This window comes from Anticarsia gemmatalis, chromosome 6 (genome assembly GCF_050436995.1).
Source record: "Anticarsia gemmatalis isolate Benzon Research Colony breed Stoneville strain chromosome 6, ilAntGemm2 primary, whole genome shotgun sequence".
NCBI lineage: Eukaryota > Metazoa > Arthropoda > Insecta > Lepidoptera > Erebidae > Anticarsia > Anticarsia gemmatalis.
Window position 1 is genome coordinate 9,565,156 of NC_134750.1, and position 13,647 is coordinate 9,578,802.

General features: G+C 34.7%; 1 protein-coding gene across 1 annotated transcript in view; it reads right to left on the reverse strand.

The window, feature by feature from the left end:
* LOC142973718 (uncharacterized) overlaps positions 1-13,647 on the reverse strand; it is a 189,896-nt gene that overhangs the window by 165,060 nt on the left and 11,189 nt on the right. The window contains exon 2 of the mRNA XM_076115690.1: positions 3,755-3,934. Coding sequence (XP_075971805.1) covers positions 3,755-3,800 — 46 coding nt within the window. The 5' untranslated portion in view covers positions 3,801-3,934. The remainder of the gene's footprint in view (positions 1-3,754; positions 3,935-13,647) is intronic.

The following is a 13,647-nucleotide window of genomic DNA, read 5'->3' on the forward strand; positions in this document are numbered from 1 at the left end:
TATTGCAAATGTAAGTTAGAAGCAGAGCTTACGTTGTTTCCTTTCTTTTCGATTAATGTTCCTCTACACAATGTTTAGTTAACAAAGTATTCCAATTTATATCAAAACATGTTCGAACTGCACTTGACACTCGCGCCGACAATACAACAATTTGCAGTATAATACGGGTGGCAGCCCTGTAATCTCTTTGTGAGTACGTTGTCGCCGCGTGTAAAATAACAATATATTGAAGCACCAACAAGCCACGTATAAACGAACATGATACCATTATACCGTGATGCTCCACATTATTACAAAGGTTGGTACGAACGTACGTAAACAATTTTATGGTATTGCTATCTTAAGCCTGCAGCTCCACTCGATGTCATCGACTCGGAGTTTTGCTGTTGAAATTTTAAGTTCGGAAGTTTTGTGAGATCTTTTCTGGTTGGAAATTTTTAGTTTTGAGTTTAAGTTCTGTATCGGTTAGCCTGAATACAAAAATGTTTGACATCCGGTTTCTGAGTACATTTAGCGGTAGTTTATCTATTCAATGGCGTTTTTTTATATGAGTTTAAACGCTATTGTATTACGAAGTTTTCAGTCGAGGTGTTAAGAAATAAAAAAGAGAATGCGGTAAATAGGAAGCGGTCTAGAATCCAGACTTATCTGTAACAACAGTAACCTTAAATTAAATGAATTCAAAAATCTGATGTCACATTCATACAACGAATATAGGTATCAGGTTTAAGCAGGTTTTTAAGTTTTGATCTTTTGATCTTTTGATCTTTGAACACATACTATACTTGTTTTACTTAAGAGCGTTCTAGACTGGAGTTTGTAATGAAGCGATTATACATGAAGCATTTTTCTCGGCGCGTTTACGCTCGTTTCCATCTGGCTTTTGTAACGCCTCTGTTGCGTCAAAAGTACTGAACTGCTTTACCTGAAAATGTGTGAGTTTAAGGCTAACATATAATATGTATGTCCTGCTCAAGTTCTGTGGATTCGGAGTAATGATACTGGTGTCCAAAGTCTTATCACTGTCCTACATACTATTATACACAGTACAAAACGTGCTTAAATTACATCCAGTGTGTACAAGTCCCAAATGGATTTAGATTTTCGATTATCGCTTTATTACTCATTTTTATAAAATCTCAAAAACTTTGCATAAAATAATAATAATTTACAATTTATCTTGCAAAGTAAATAAACTCGTCTTTATAATAAATGAAAAGAAAAATATCCAAAGCCATGAGTCCACTTCTAAATACACAATGGTACGAATCACTTCCTATTCATTTAAATAGATCTAAATCTAATGGCGAATGTGTGAGAACTAGCATCGTTATGTGTATGTAATAAAGGGCTAACAAGCACCATCTTTGTTCTATTAACTTTTGGAAATATTACTGCTGTCAGAATACTACTGCAGATGCAGATTGCGAAAAGTCTTAAAGATTTTAATCGCTACGAAAATACCTACTCGGTCTTAAATTTGGCTATGGTACTTCTCATTTTCTGGTACTGCAAGCGGTCCCGAATTATTTTCATTCCTATATCATTCAAGTGATATCGATGATATGATTATAATAGTTTATCGGATATGAATAATCCTTTAAATCGCGTTTGTAATTAACGAATTCTACTCAATTAAAGTTAAGTAGGTACTCCATAGTCCAAATATTAAGAGCTCGAACTCTTTAAACGGCAAACACAAGTTACGAATTCCCATTAATTTCTTTAATTGACCCAACGGTTCAAAGCTACCAACTTTCTGATTCCGTTTCTTAATCGTTGTGTTATTTAAGTCTAAAAATCAAAGGGACGAGCGTCTTTTGAAGCGAAAAACTTTGTTGGCCTTTCTTTGACGTCATCGTAGTGAGGCGCCAACCTAGAAACCTAGAAAGGTAAGGGAGTAATTAAAGATGCCGGAGGGCAAACCGTCATGCTACTGCCGGTTTGCCACAATTTGATGATATGAAGGGTATGTGCTTATGAAAGGACTTCGTTGTTGTGTTTGAGGGTTTAAACAATGTTATTATTGGTCATATTTTTAATTTCGGTATCGTAATAAGACATATTAATTGTCCCTTTGTTATGGTAAAAACTAAATGTGCAGTTTATTATGAAAGTTTTTTTCATAACACAAAAGACCCTTTTTACCCTTTTACTACGGTGATATTTTAAATGTACCTAAAAAAACAGTGGCAATGTTCACAACGGACAGCCCGCAATTGTTGAAAAACTGAAAATCGTATCATAACTCGTTATTTAATTTGGTTCACTATGCCTATTGGTCATAAAATTTTACGGGCAATGCGCCCCATTCCCTCCTTTGTTCCCACCGTATAATATTTATTTTGTTTTTATTAATATAGCGCAATAAAATGAGCTCAAAGAATAGAACTTGCTGACTTTATTAAACGCTTATAGGTGTCATAATTTGTGTTTATGTGCAGGTCGTATTGCCCTTTTGAGATTAATAAGGAACGTTTACTTGTTAACGAAGCGAAACTGTTTCATAGCGAAATTCAATTTCAAGAGAATATTAAGTGTTTGGGGGCTGTTTAGAATTGAGTAATCGGGGGATAAATTCATACTTAGAGAAAAAAGTTTTATTGACATTTGTTATTTAGGTTTTATATCATCCCTAAAATTTTACAGTTGATTTTGCAATATTTAATTGAATTGTAAACATTTGCATTCTATAAAACTGTCACTATTTTCAGTATTCACACTAAATTCACATTGTTCACCGTCCATAACACTCAAATTACTATACAACCGAAATCGAATTAACATAACAAAGCAATACCGAAAGCAAAAAATAGTGCCTTAAATATTCAACCAAGTACATGATACGAATAAACTAGCAAATCCAGATGCTACTAAAAAGATCGAGGCTTAGAACAAAGAACAATTCGACCGACAAAGTCTTCACTTGTTTGTCCTTATCCATAAACCGGAACATATTCGGCTTGTACTTTAGGCTACAACACCGAAAAACCGGCTACCTTCTTACGTAAAGATTTAGAGCAAAAGATAAAAGAACATCTAGATTATCCTCCGCAGCGAAAATATTTAGTTTCGCAGTTTTGCCTTCAAGACACATTTTTAAATAACTTTCTTCCACCGCCGCGGAACAGTTATTTAATCATAAAACTGTTATAAATTCTGTAGATACACGAGCCAGATTTCATCTTTATATACTTTAAAATAAATTGAAAAATAAATAATGTCTGGAAGCTAGAGGATCTTTTTCCCAAATATTTTGTAGCTGTATTTTTCTTCAGCTGTTTCATTTTCTTTTAGTTTTGCCTAGTTTGGATTCCTTTCTCAACTACTAATAGTTTCAATTTCTCTACTATTTACTCGTGGCCAAGTCAAGGACATGAATCACAGTAAAATAACTTCAAAAATTATGGAGAATCCATATGAGAATACCATATCAGTCCTTTGATGCACTATCTCATGTGTATCTACTATCTTCCAATCAGTGTGAAAGACTTATAGGGAACCACCACCACACGACATTCTTAAATTGGTAGGTATTTGCAGCATGGGACAAACACCGTCGACACGACAAATTACGCGAGTAAAAAAAACTCATCTATATCAAAATTACTATGTATATCTTCCACTCGCGTAATACGGTCGGTACTATAAAGTTAAAAATATACCCTAGAGGCGACACACAGTCACTAAGTTGAGCTAGCCGGCTGTCGATGGTCAATAAATCATGCTGTAGGTGAGGTGTTAAAGTACTTACATTTCTGTGAGTCGGTCTTATGGGGTGGTTTCTTGTCGCGCACCATGGCTGCGGGGCGCGGGTGCGCGTGCGCGGCGTGCGGGGGGTGCGGCCGGCGCGGGCGCGGCCCGTGATACTATCGCCCCCGCCCGCCGCCGCTCGCACTCAGCGCCACCGTGTTCTCGTGGTTGTGCCAAATACCTGGACAACATGGAAAAGATAAATCAGATAATGTATTTCTCAAAAATGATGCTGGTTTAGGAAACGAAGTAGCTTGTTAATAAGGGAATGCCGTTATCATTTCCAGGTCAGGTCGAGATCCAAACTGTGGACATGTCAAAAAAATTCCAAAAAAAGAATAATTTGTTATTATACGGAAATGCAGACTTTTCCGTATAAAAATAACTATATTGGATTTTGTAAATAATAATGACTTTTGGTAATAATATAATACAATATACATTGGTTGATATTTAAAAATTGTTGAGAATATGAATTATGAGAGAGATTAAAGCACCAAAATGCTAATACAAAAATTAAGTCGCCAATCAACCTTCGGATACACTGATGACGTCGAAGGTTCTATATAATTCTTACGAACAATTTGATTTGTGAACGTATAAGCTGAAGTAACGCAACTGATGGGATAATCTAATCTTCAAACATCAAAGAAACGGTTCAAAGAGGAGGAAAAAGTTACGATGTACTAAGCTTTAAGTTGAAGCTTTTAACTTCACATATTCTCACAGAATGTGTGTAATATTATTATGAAGGAACTCTATTTATTCGTTTATTCGGTTATATTTTTGTAGATCAATGAAGGTATTTTCGGCTTAGGTGTGCGAATGCTTTATTTGTCACGAAGGGTTATAGGGAATCTTCTGAAAGGCCGAAATACGATTTTCGAACGAGATTGTGTGGAACAAACGTTAGGCCCAGTGGTCTAACAGGAGTATTACAATTGTGAATTCACACAGGAAATCCAGACCGAAATTCTGGACACATGGTTCTGAAGTACTGGTTCGTACTGCCACAATTTATCAGTAAGATTTTTAATTGAAATCCGTGAACTGCCTTTTATTTCCAAGGTGTGTAAACATTATATACTGTTATTTACTGATACCTCCAGTTGATTAATTCTTTATAAACAGCTCCTTATAAATATGAGTTGGTAGTATTTCATTGTTTTTTATATAGGAAAGTGAAAACAATGAAATATGACTTGATTACACAACTTCTCGTGTAACTGTAATTAATAGTAATGCATCAAACTACTTGTCAATTTATTCTTTGATTTTTAAGACTATTTTCCATATGACTACCGCTAATATCTGAGTCTCTCTACACATCGTATAACTTTATCTTCGATTTCTATTGGCCAAAGATTAACTTCGACTCGAGCAGCGTTCGGCCAAGTTACTCAATAGTTAGTTTAAAGTTCGCCAAGTATGTGCCAAGTTTCACGATTGAATTTCGTTAGACGAACACTTTACCTATCTGGTCTGCTTCCGCAAATATTTGATTTGAAGATCATTTGATCTCATATTTAGCTTACCTGGCTGGTCTGGGAAACTTTAGCGCACTGGAATAAAAACGTAAGCAATTTTTCTTAGAAATTGAAGCTCAGTGGAGAAATTTAGAATGTGGGCAATTTTGTTGGAAACTAAAACATTAATCCTTTTTCTAACTTCACTTATAAACTATTATAATCATCTGACATTTTAGTAATAAGTAGGTACCTTAGTGCCTTTGCAGCAAAACACGTACTCAAAAACGATACATATTAAAAAAATTGAAAACACTGTATCTATTCACATAAAATCCATGCACTTCACACAGTTTGTGTCTGGCGGCACACCAAAGATTAAGTACGAAATATTAGACATATTTAATAAAGCTACATAGTAAGTTTAAATATAAGCAGTGAAAATTAAATCCTTAAATATATTAAGGCAAGAAGGTACTTAAACGAAATTTATATCCACCTTAATGAAAATTGTACAGGATACCTTCCTTAGAGTATCGCATTACTAGTACCTACCTACAAGTGCGTACATTGCGTAAAGTTGTTGTTTATGTTTCAAGTATTTATCAAAGTACCTGAAAGTATAATGACGATAATGATGATGAGAATATAATTTGAGAACTACACGAATAAATGATGCCATCAAAAACATTCTGTAAAAACCTCAAGTCTCGCCGTAAAAAGTTGTGAGATCTATATAATACCAAGTCGATTAATCTATTTAGTCTCTACTTAAAGGACCTTCTGTCTTAAGTTATTACGTATGTTATTATCATGCCAATTTAAAAAAAATACCTCTAAAACAAATAGACCGACCTGGCCATCGCATGATTTGATTATTAGTATGTATCACACTACACAGCACGACAAGAAGTTAATGCTCCTGAAATGTTAATGGCGAATTTGTGTTTTCTTGCGATGACCAAGTCGATCTATTTGTTTTAAAGGTATTTTTTTTTAAATTTGCATGATAATAACATACGTACTAACTTAAGACAGAAGGTCCTTTAAGTAGAGACTAAATAGATTAATCGACTTGGTATTATATAGATCTCACAACTTTTTACGGCGAGACTTGAGGTTTTTACAGAATGTTTTTGATGGCATCTCACTTCTTTTTGTAGAGCGAGCATAAGTCCAATTCGTATGGAAAGACGTTTTTTTTTTTTCATAATTCAACATATTTTCCTATGGGAATGTTGTTCAGTTTCATGGTCTAAATACCCTTACCCACCCTATACCCCCTCCCGTTATGCTTCATATAGTAGGTACCTATTTACACCTATTTATTTTATTTTCTACAGTAATAATTATTCATTAACTGCAAATGTAACCTTGTAATCTTATACATTTATATGGGATTACAAAGTTATTGTTGCAGTTGGTGTATTTAGAAAACTGGACCGAAATTAGAAAATATTACATTTTTCCCATGATTAAGACACTAAACCCTATTTGTATTCTAAATTTTAAGCTTCTAAGTCTGCTAAAAGTACCTTAGACTTTTGATGATCGGTGAGTCAGTGAGTCAGTGAATCAGTGAGTGACAAAATTCAAAATTTTAACAAGTTGTCATTCGTAAACTACTGGTTCAAATTGACTGAAATTTTAAATATACCGTGTTTATACAATGACTGATTAGTTGCTGAAAATCCAGGCTTCTTGTTTTATCCACAACGAAATTATAGGGGTGTCAAAAATAGCCCGAATTGCTTCGAGAAAAGGATGTTACGGCCGTGCCGCTTTTTTTTTGCTCGACTTGCGGGGGCACTTCCGTGCCCCCAGATACTAAAACTTTTGTACCAAACTGCTCTGTGCGCCTATAAATTTTCTCATAGCAACTTTACTTCTGTCAGCTAAAACAAAAATCACCAGCTTAATTACCTCGCACTCCATTACCAACCAACAATACATTACTAACAGGACTCGGGGAAAAATAACACTCACTGCCACCGTAACCCAGCAAAATAACAAAGTACTCAATTTGGAAGCCTTCCAAGCACTTGAAACAACAATTTTAATTGACAACTTAATATAAGTTACAGAGGTTTACGGGAGGTGAGCCGTGGGAGTTATTGGAGCGGGATAATTCATTAGCGTTCCGGAAAAACGATCAAAGCAATTTAGAGGACATTATTGGATTGAGCGACGACAGCGTGTAGACGAGACAGGTGACAGCCTGCTGCGAGTACCTATAAGCTCTCCATCCATCTTCATTTCAGGTGATAAAGTATAACAGATTCATCAATCACGTATTTCAATAACATTACTCTTTTTTGTTTCAGGTTGATTTGGTAGCACATGAAGCCACTCCCGAACAATCATATTCTCTTGTATCAGAATTGTAAACTCTCAATGGTCCCGACACACTTTTAACAGCAAAGATATATCCCTAATTTACCCCTATTCATGCTACTTATCATCAAAACCGTCGGCAAAGCTTCAATGAAATTCTGAGGCCAAAAAGCTCATATAATATATACCTACCTTCGCCTACCTAACACTAAACGTAGTACCTGCATAAATCGATCCGACATCAAGTCAATTAGCTACGAACACCTCGAGACGATAATCTCTATGTCTCGTCGTACTACCTCGTATACTTGTGTAGTTTGTATACCGTACATATGCTTCCCTGTTTATTATGTATAGAATCGATTTCCGAACTAAAACATGTGCATGGAACTACCCCTTTTGTGCTGCGACGGCAAACAAGGCTCTCAAAGGAGACTGTCGACTAATATTTGGGTATTAAAAATGAATGGGCTGAGATTTAATAGCTTTGCATTATGTAAAGTGCTGCTATACTAAGAAATTACGTCATTGGCTTTATTTTCATTAAAGTGATACTGGAAATTATGGTATCTGGAAACCAATTGTGACTATAGTGGTGTACTAATTGTAGATCGAAGCCAATAAGACTTCTTCCTACAGATAGATAGCAACTCACAACCAAATGTGGGGGTTTGTTGCAAATGTGGGGGCTTGTTTCAAATGTGGGGGCTTGTTGCAAATATGGGGGCTTGTTTCAAATGTGGGGGCTTGCAATTGGCTAACTGATAATTTCTTCTTTACCTTCTGTAAAATTAAAATTATTAAATAAATAAACTCAATTTAATAATTGTTCAGAGGATTGCTTTTAAATATCTGAAAAACAAGTCCAACCACAAACGACAGGAAAAAAGTATATTATATACCATTAGAGTTTGAAGTTGAGGGTTGATTACCCAGAGAGGGTTTGGATGACAGACGCTCGACGTAAAATGAAATTTGGATGAAAAATGCAATGGAAATATTTTATGGAGAGTGTTGAAATGAATGTTCATGTCCTTTCCACATTCTAGCTTTATTTCACTCCACATTTATTATTTATTGCTGGTTCAATAAATTCAATTTGACAGAAAATCCTGTACACATTGGAATATTTGCTGTATGCAGTATTTAGTACTTGTGAAATATTTACTTTGTAGAGGGATTTTAAATATTGCAGATACACAATTTTCCAATATACTTATTTACCATATTACCAGTCAAAATAATTGTGGTTCCACTTTTTAAATAAATAAACTCTTCATATTACTCAAACGTATGTTTTTTAGCCAGCGCTATCAATTTACCAAATGTTCATTTTTATTTCGTTATGAGTATTAGTAAGTGTAGTAAGTTTGTTTTCCAAATATTATAAATATTATTAATTAGACCATTTAATCCCTATTTATTTACAAGCTAATACTGCCACTGCTTCATCCACCTACTTATAAACTTGAAACACACAAAAGCTTTTTTTATTTACACAGTTGTATCAATTTGAAAAACGTTAACGAAAATTAATCCATTTCAGTAATGCTCGAATCCAATCTACTATCGATCGAAGTCCTCACAGAAATTGGAACTCTAATTATATTCCTGATACAATCAGATCAATCTGGAGAATTACAACTATTACAGTAAATTGATATGTACAAGGTTTATCGTGAAATTGACAATTATGTCGGCTTCGCTTGCCGTGATCGACGTCCTGCCTATGGTAATGGATTGTAGCTACTTGCTACCGTTGCTATGTACTATATGTATACCCATTTACCTCCTGCCTACGAATATTATTAACGATTAGATTATTTATGGCTCCCCATAAAAAAATCACTCTTGATTTAGATGTTTTTCTCCAATGATATCTAATATCGAATCGCTATTCGAAAAAAGTTTTGTTTGGTTTTATATTTTATAGTTAGTATTTGAACCAATACTACGTTTTAAAAATAACAATTGCCTATCACGTACTAAATTTTATTTCCTAGTTAAGCTAATTTTATCAAGTCTGGTTCAACAATTCACCCATGAAACCGTAATAGACAGACAAGAGTTTACAGTACCAGTATGAAAGTATGAATTGTTTCCCTAAAATATGTTTAACAGTAAGAGTAAAATCAGTATACATACGTATAGAATAACTATATGTACATATATATTCTCATGTGGTTTCGGTTAAGGTAAACCCGTTCAGGAGTACGAGACATTGTTCCGCCATTTAAGCCGTACACGAGTGACGTTGTCATGATACTACGTTTACTGCTGTTTCGTGTGTGTATGTACAAAGCTTGAGATATATTGTGAGGAGTTATGGACGAAATTAGGCTTTAGAGTGACTAAGGTTTACATTATGGTAGGTAGGTAATAAAATTAGCTTAAGACGCAGAAAATAACAGGTGAGCAAACTGTTTTAATAATATATTTCAATATTTTATGCGTAAAGCTTTCAAGTAGAATATATGGGTATAGCTACATGACGGCAAAACCGTGGGTAACTTATGAATGCAAAAATTAATTGGGGTTACAAGGATTTTTCCACTCGCAAATTCCGATAGCAATAAAGCAGTTGGATTCTTAAAACCATTTGAACGAAACAATAGAATGAATCACAATAGAATAAAGTAAATCCAAATTTACACTTTAAAACGAACTATTTTTCAACTTTCCAAACCTCAGTGCTCCCTTAACGGTAATAAAATACAGGAGATCCACAAGGGGGTCAATATTTCATTATTAAAGGCTTCGATGCAAATAAAGATACATGTTATCAGCATTCGCACCACGTAACTGAAGTTCCGCCATATCTCAACTTTGCCTAATGGAGCCACATTACCGGTGAACTCTTGCTTGCACATCGATTTTATTTTATCTTATGTGTATTTTATTCTATGTCTATGATAAACTGTGGCGGTAGCAGTAAGGTATGTTACTACGGAAAACCCGTATAATTCTATAGTTGTAGTGATTTTTTTATCAATAAGTCAACAGTTCGAGTCAGAACAGTTTTAGTAACAGATGCTACTCGAATTGCTTAAAAAATCAAACGTTACATTACTGGGAAAAAGTCTCGGAAATTCTTACATGATTAAGATAAAATCCACTTCTTTCGAATTTTTCTGACGTCGAAATATATTTAGTTTTAATGAGCTTATTTCAGTTCGAACTAGTTGCAAGAATACCTTGGTATCTGTCCGCAGTCTTCTAACAAAAACTAACCAAATACTGCACACGTACCCAACGGTTAACTAACAACGCTAACACTGGTCTTTCTCGTATATGCTAAAACTTACCTCTCTTTACCTGTCGTCAAAGTCAACGCTAATTAAATATATTCCGAGAAATCGATGGCAAGTTTTGAAGTTCAGCGAGAAATATCAGTCAAGTGCACGCTACGGCTGGAACATCTTTCCACAAGTAGTTCTAGGAAACTGTTCAAAGTAAGTTTCAGACTTCAAGATCTCAAGAAAACACCTGTTCTCACCGCTTTGTTCAACTCTACTAGTGTAATCATGCAAAGTTTTACCACAAACGAAAAATAATTCTAACTTAATTCTAATTACAACTTACTTAATTAATATTATAGCATCGATTAGGTGACGTCATGTTAGTTAGCCACTAGAGTTAAACAATATGAAATGGGTAGTCTGACACGACACTGTTGGCCACTCACAGAAGTGATTATCATTTTGAAATTTCAACTGATATAATACACATGAGCTTGCTGGACTTGTTATGCCGGAAAATCTTTTCGCGTGGAACCGAGAAGTCGCAGGCAGAAGGTAGTATATAATACTAAACGTCGGACCACTGCCAGTCTCATGACGATAAGACAGCCCCTAGTATACATTTCATATAAAAAGCCTTCATTATAGTAAGACCGCGAATAACAGAAATGAAGTAACGTAACGTATTTATTCGAGTTAATTAACTAACAGACCTTCATAAATGGTCGTTTCTTATGGGATGTAATAACTAAAAGTTGCCGAATTTCTTGGTAGAAAGGGCGAAAAGTTCCTTTTGGTATTCATGTATGATTAAATGCCGATACAAACATAATTTGGAAGTAGATCATGAATTGAGTCATAGACCTCACCTGCCAATTTAATTAATTCTCGAAATTACCAATTTTACAATTTATTCATAAGGAAATGATTTTAACCTTCTAAAACGAATAACAAAGCGATCCATTAACGGTCTCATTTTCCATCGTAAGAATGAAACCCCAAAACTGAATTACGAATGATACCAAATAAAACTTGTGCGACGACTTGAAAAGCCTTCGGGTTTTCTATTGGAATTAAATTAAGTTGGTAGCAAGTTTGAAACCATTCTCATAAAGAAGAAAATTTGCTACAGTTCAAATCCCTTGTTGACAACCTCTGAAGTTCTTGCTCTAACGCTTAATTCATTTAATGTATACTGACAATTCGCAAGTACCGTTAGTTAACTAGTGCCTTCGACTAGAAATGGAAATATATCGTTTTAACAAAAGCTGTGTTCTTACTTTTTTTTGTTATAAAACAATTTCTTTGTTCCTTGTCGATCATCTTCCTCTTTCCACTTTTAAAATACTGTTTCTGGTAGTTTCTTTCCGGTTCCAAACCATTCCTTCTATTTTCTACTAATAAAAAATGTTTGTTTTAAAGTTAATTGAATACACTGTTATCTACAAGCTTCGGCTTTAATACATAGCTACATAAAAGAGAACTTTGATCAATTGATTCGTCAAAAGCTATGAAAACGTGTGACGGAGACATTTTGACGTTCTCTTCAAACATATTGGTTCCTGCCTCCTCATATCCCATTAGACCTTCCAAATGAGTTTCCCGAAGCTTAGCTCGACTGTCTATTTGACCTTTTAAATGGATTCCCTCAGTACCTAAACCGAGATAAATCGCTTCATCAAACCCAAGAAAATTATTTATTTTGTCAAAATTCAGAAATTCGACAGACTCGTTCCGGCCAAACGTATTGATCAAATTGTTATTTAATATTTTAAACAATTTCTAGTTCTAAATTATTTTTAATAATATAAACATTTGGATTTAACTGTTAAAATTACACATTTTAAGACTGTCATCGTATTATACACGTTAATTACTCGATAATTGAACCTTGGTTTCTTGGTGAATTATAATGGTTATAAATAAAGATAGTGACATTTATTTGTCAATTGTCTAACTATGAGTATTTTACTGCTTTGTACTCGCATTTACGATTACTATTGTAACACAATACACCCAACTGTTCTTACAGCTACGTTCGCAACAATCCCCATCAATCTAGAAGTCCAAATCTAAAACGTTGAACAAAGTTTTCAAGCCAGTACACAGAGAAGGGACTGCAAAATAAACGCAAACAAACTTCAAGTTTATCTACGTTTTAACCGGGACATTTGTTATTGTTGCCTTCGTATCGCTTCACTACCAGATAGGCGGAGGTTTGAATGAAAGTAGCACGACTGAAGCCTTTTGAGATGACAAACGGTAATCTGGTACATCAAGGTCGATTGATAATGCTTTTGAAAGTTGGGAGGTGGATCATAAAGTTGTAGGTGACATGATTGTGTCAGGTACTACGTGGGTACTACCTAGATCATTTGTCTCTTTTTATGTAAAGGCTGAAAGGGTAGATTTTTTACCGTCATAAAAGGACTTTGATAGGTCTTTTTCTAACAATTTTGTCAGGTATTTTCTATGTATGAAATTATGAAGTATTTCTATACAAAATAGAACGAAATCAGTATAAAAGTCACGATTACGAATATGCGTGCTACAAAAAGTCTACAAAATGCCTTGCAGTCTTGATACAGAACCCGTAAATAGCTGAAAGTCCGGTCTTGAAAACGGCTACAGATTTGAAATCGATTCATTAGCAAAGCGTATAATTAAATCTTAGTACAATACTAACTCTGTGACATTTCTAATTCCTTCCCCAAAACGTGAACACATTTCGGCCCAAGAGACTAAAGTACAGTCAACTGGCTATTTGAATGATCACCCCAGTGATAGCCGTAACCGCGCCGTCCACGGGCGGCAAGCCTTACTGTATAATAAACAACGTGGTCGAGTTTACACAG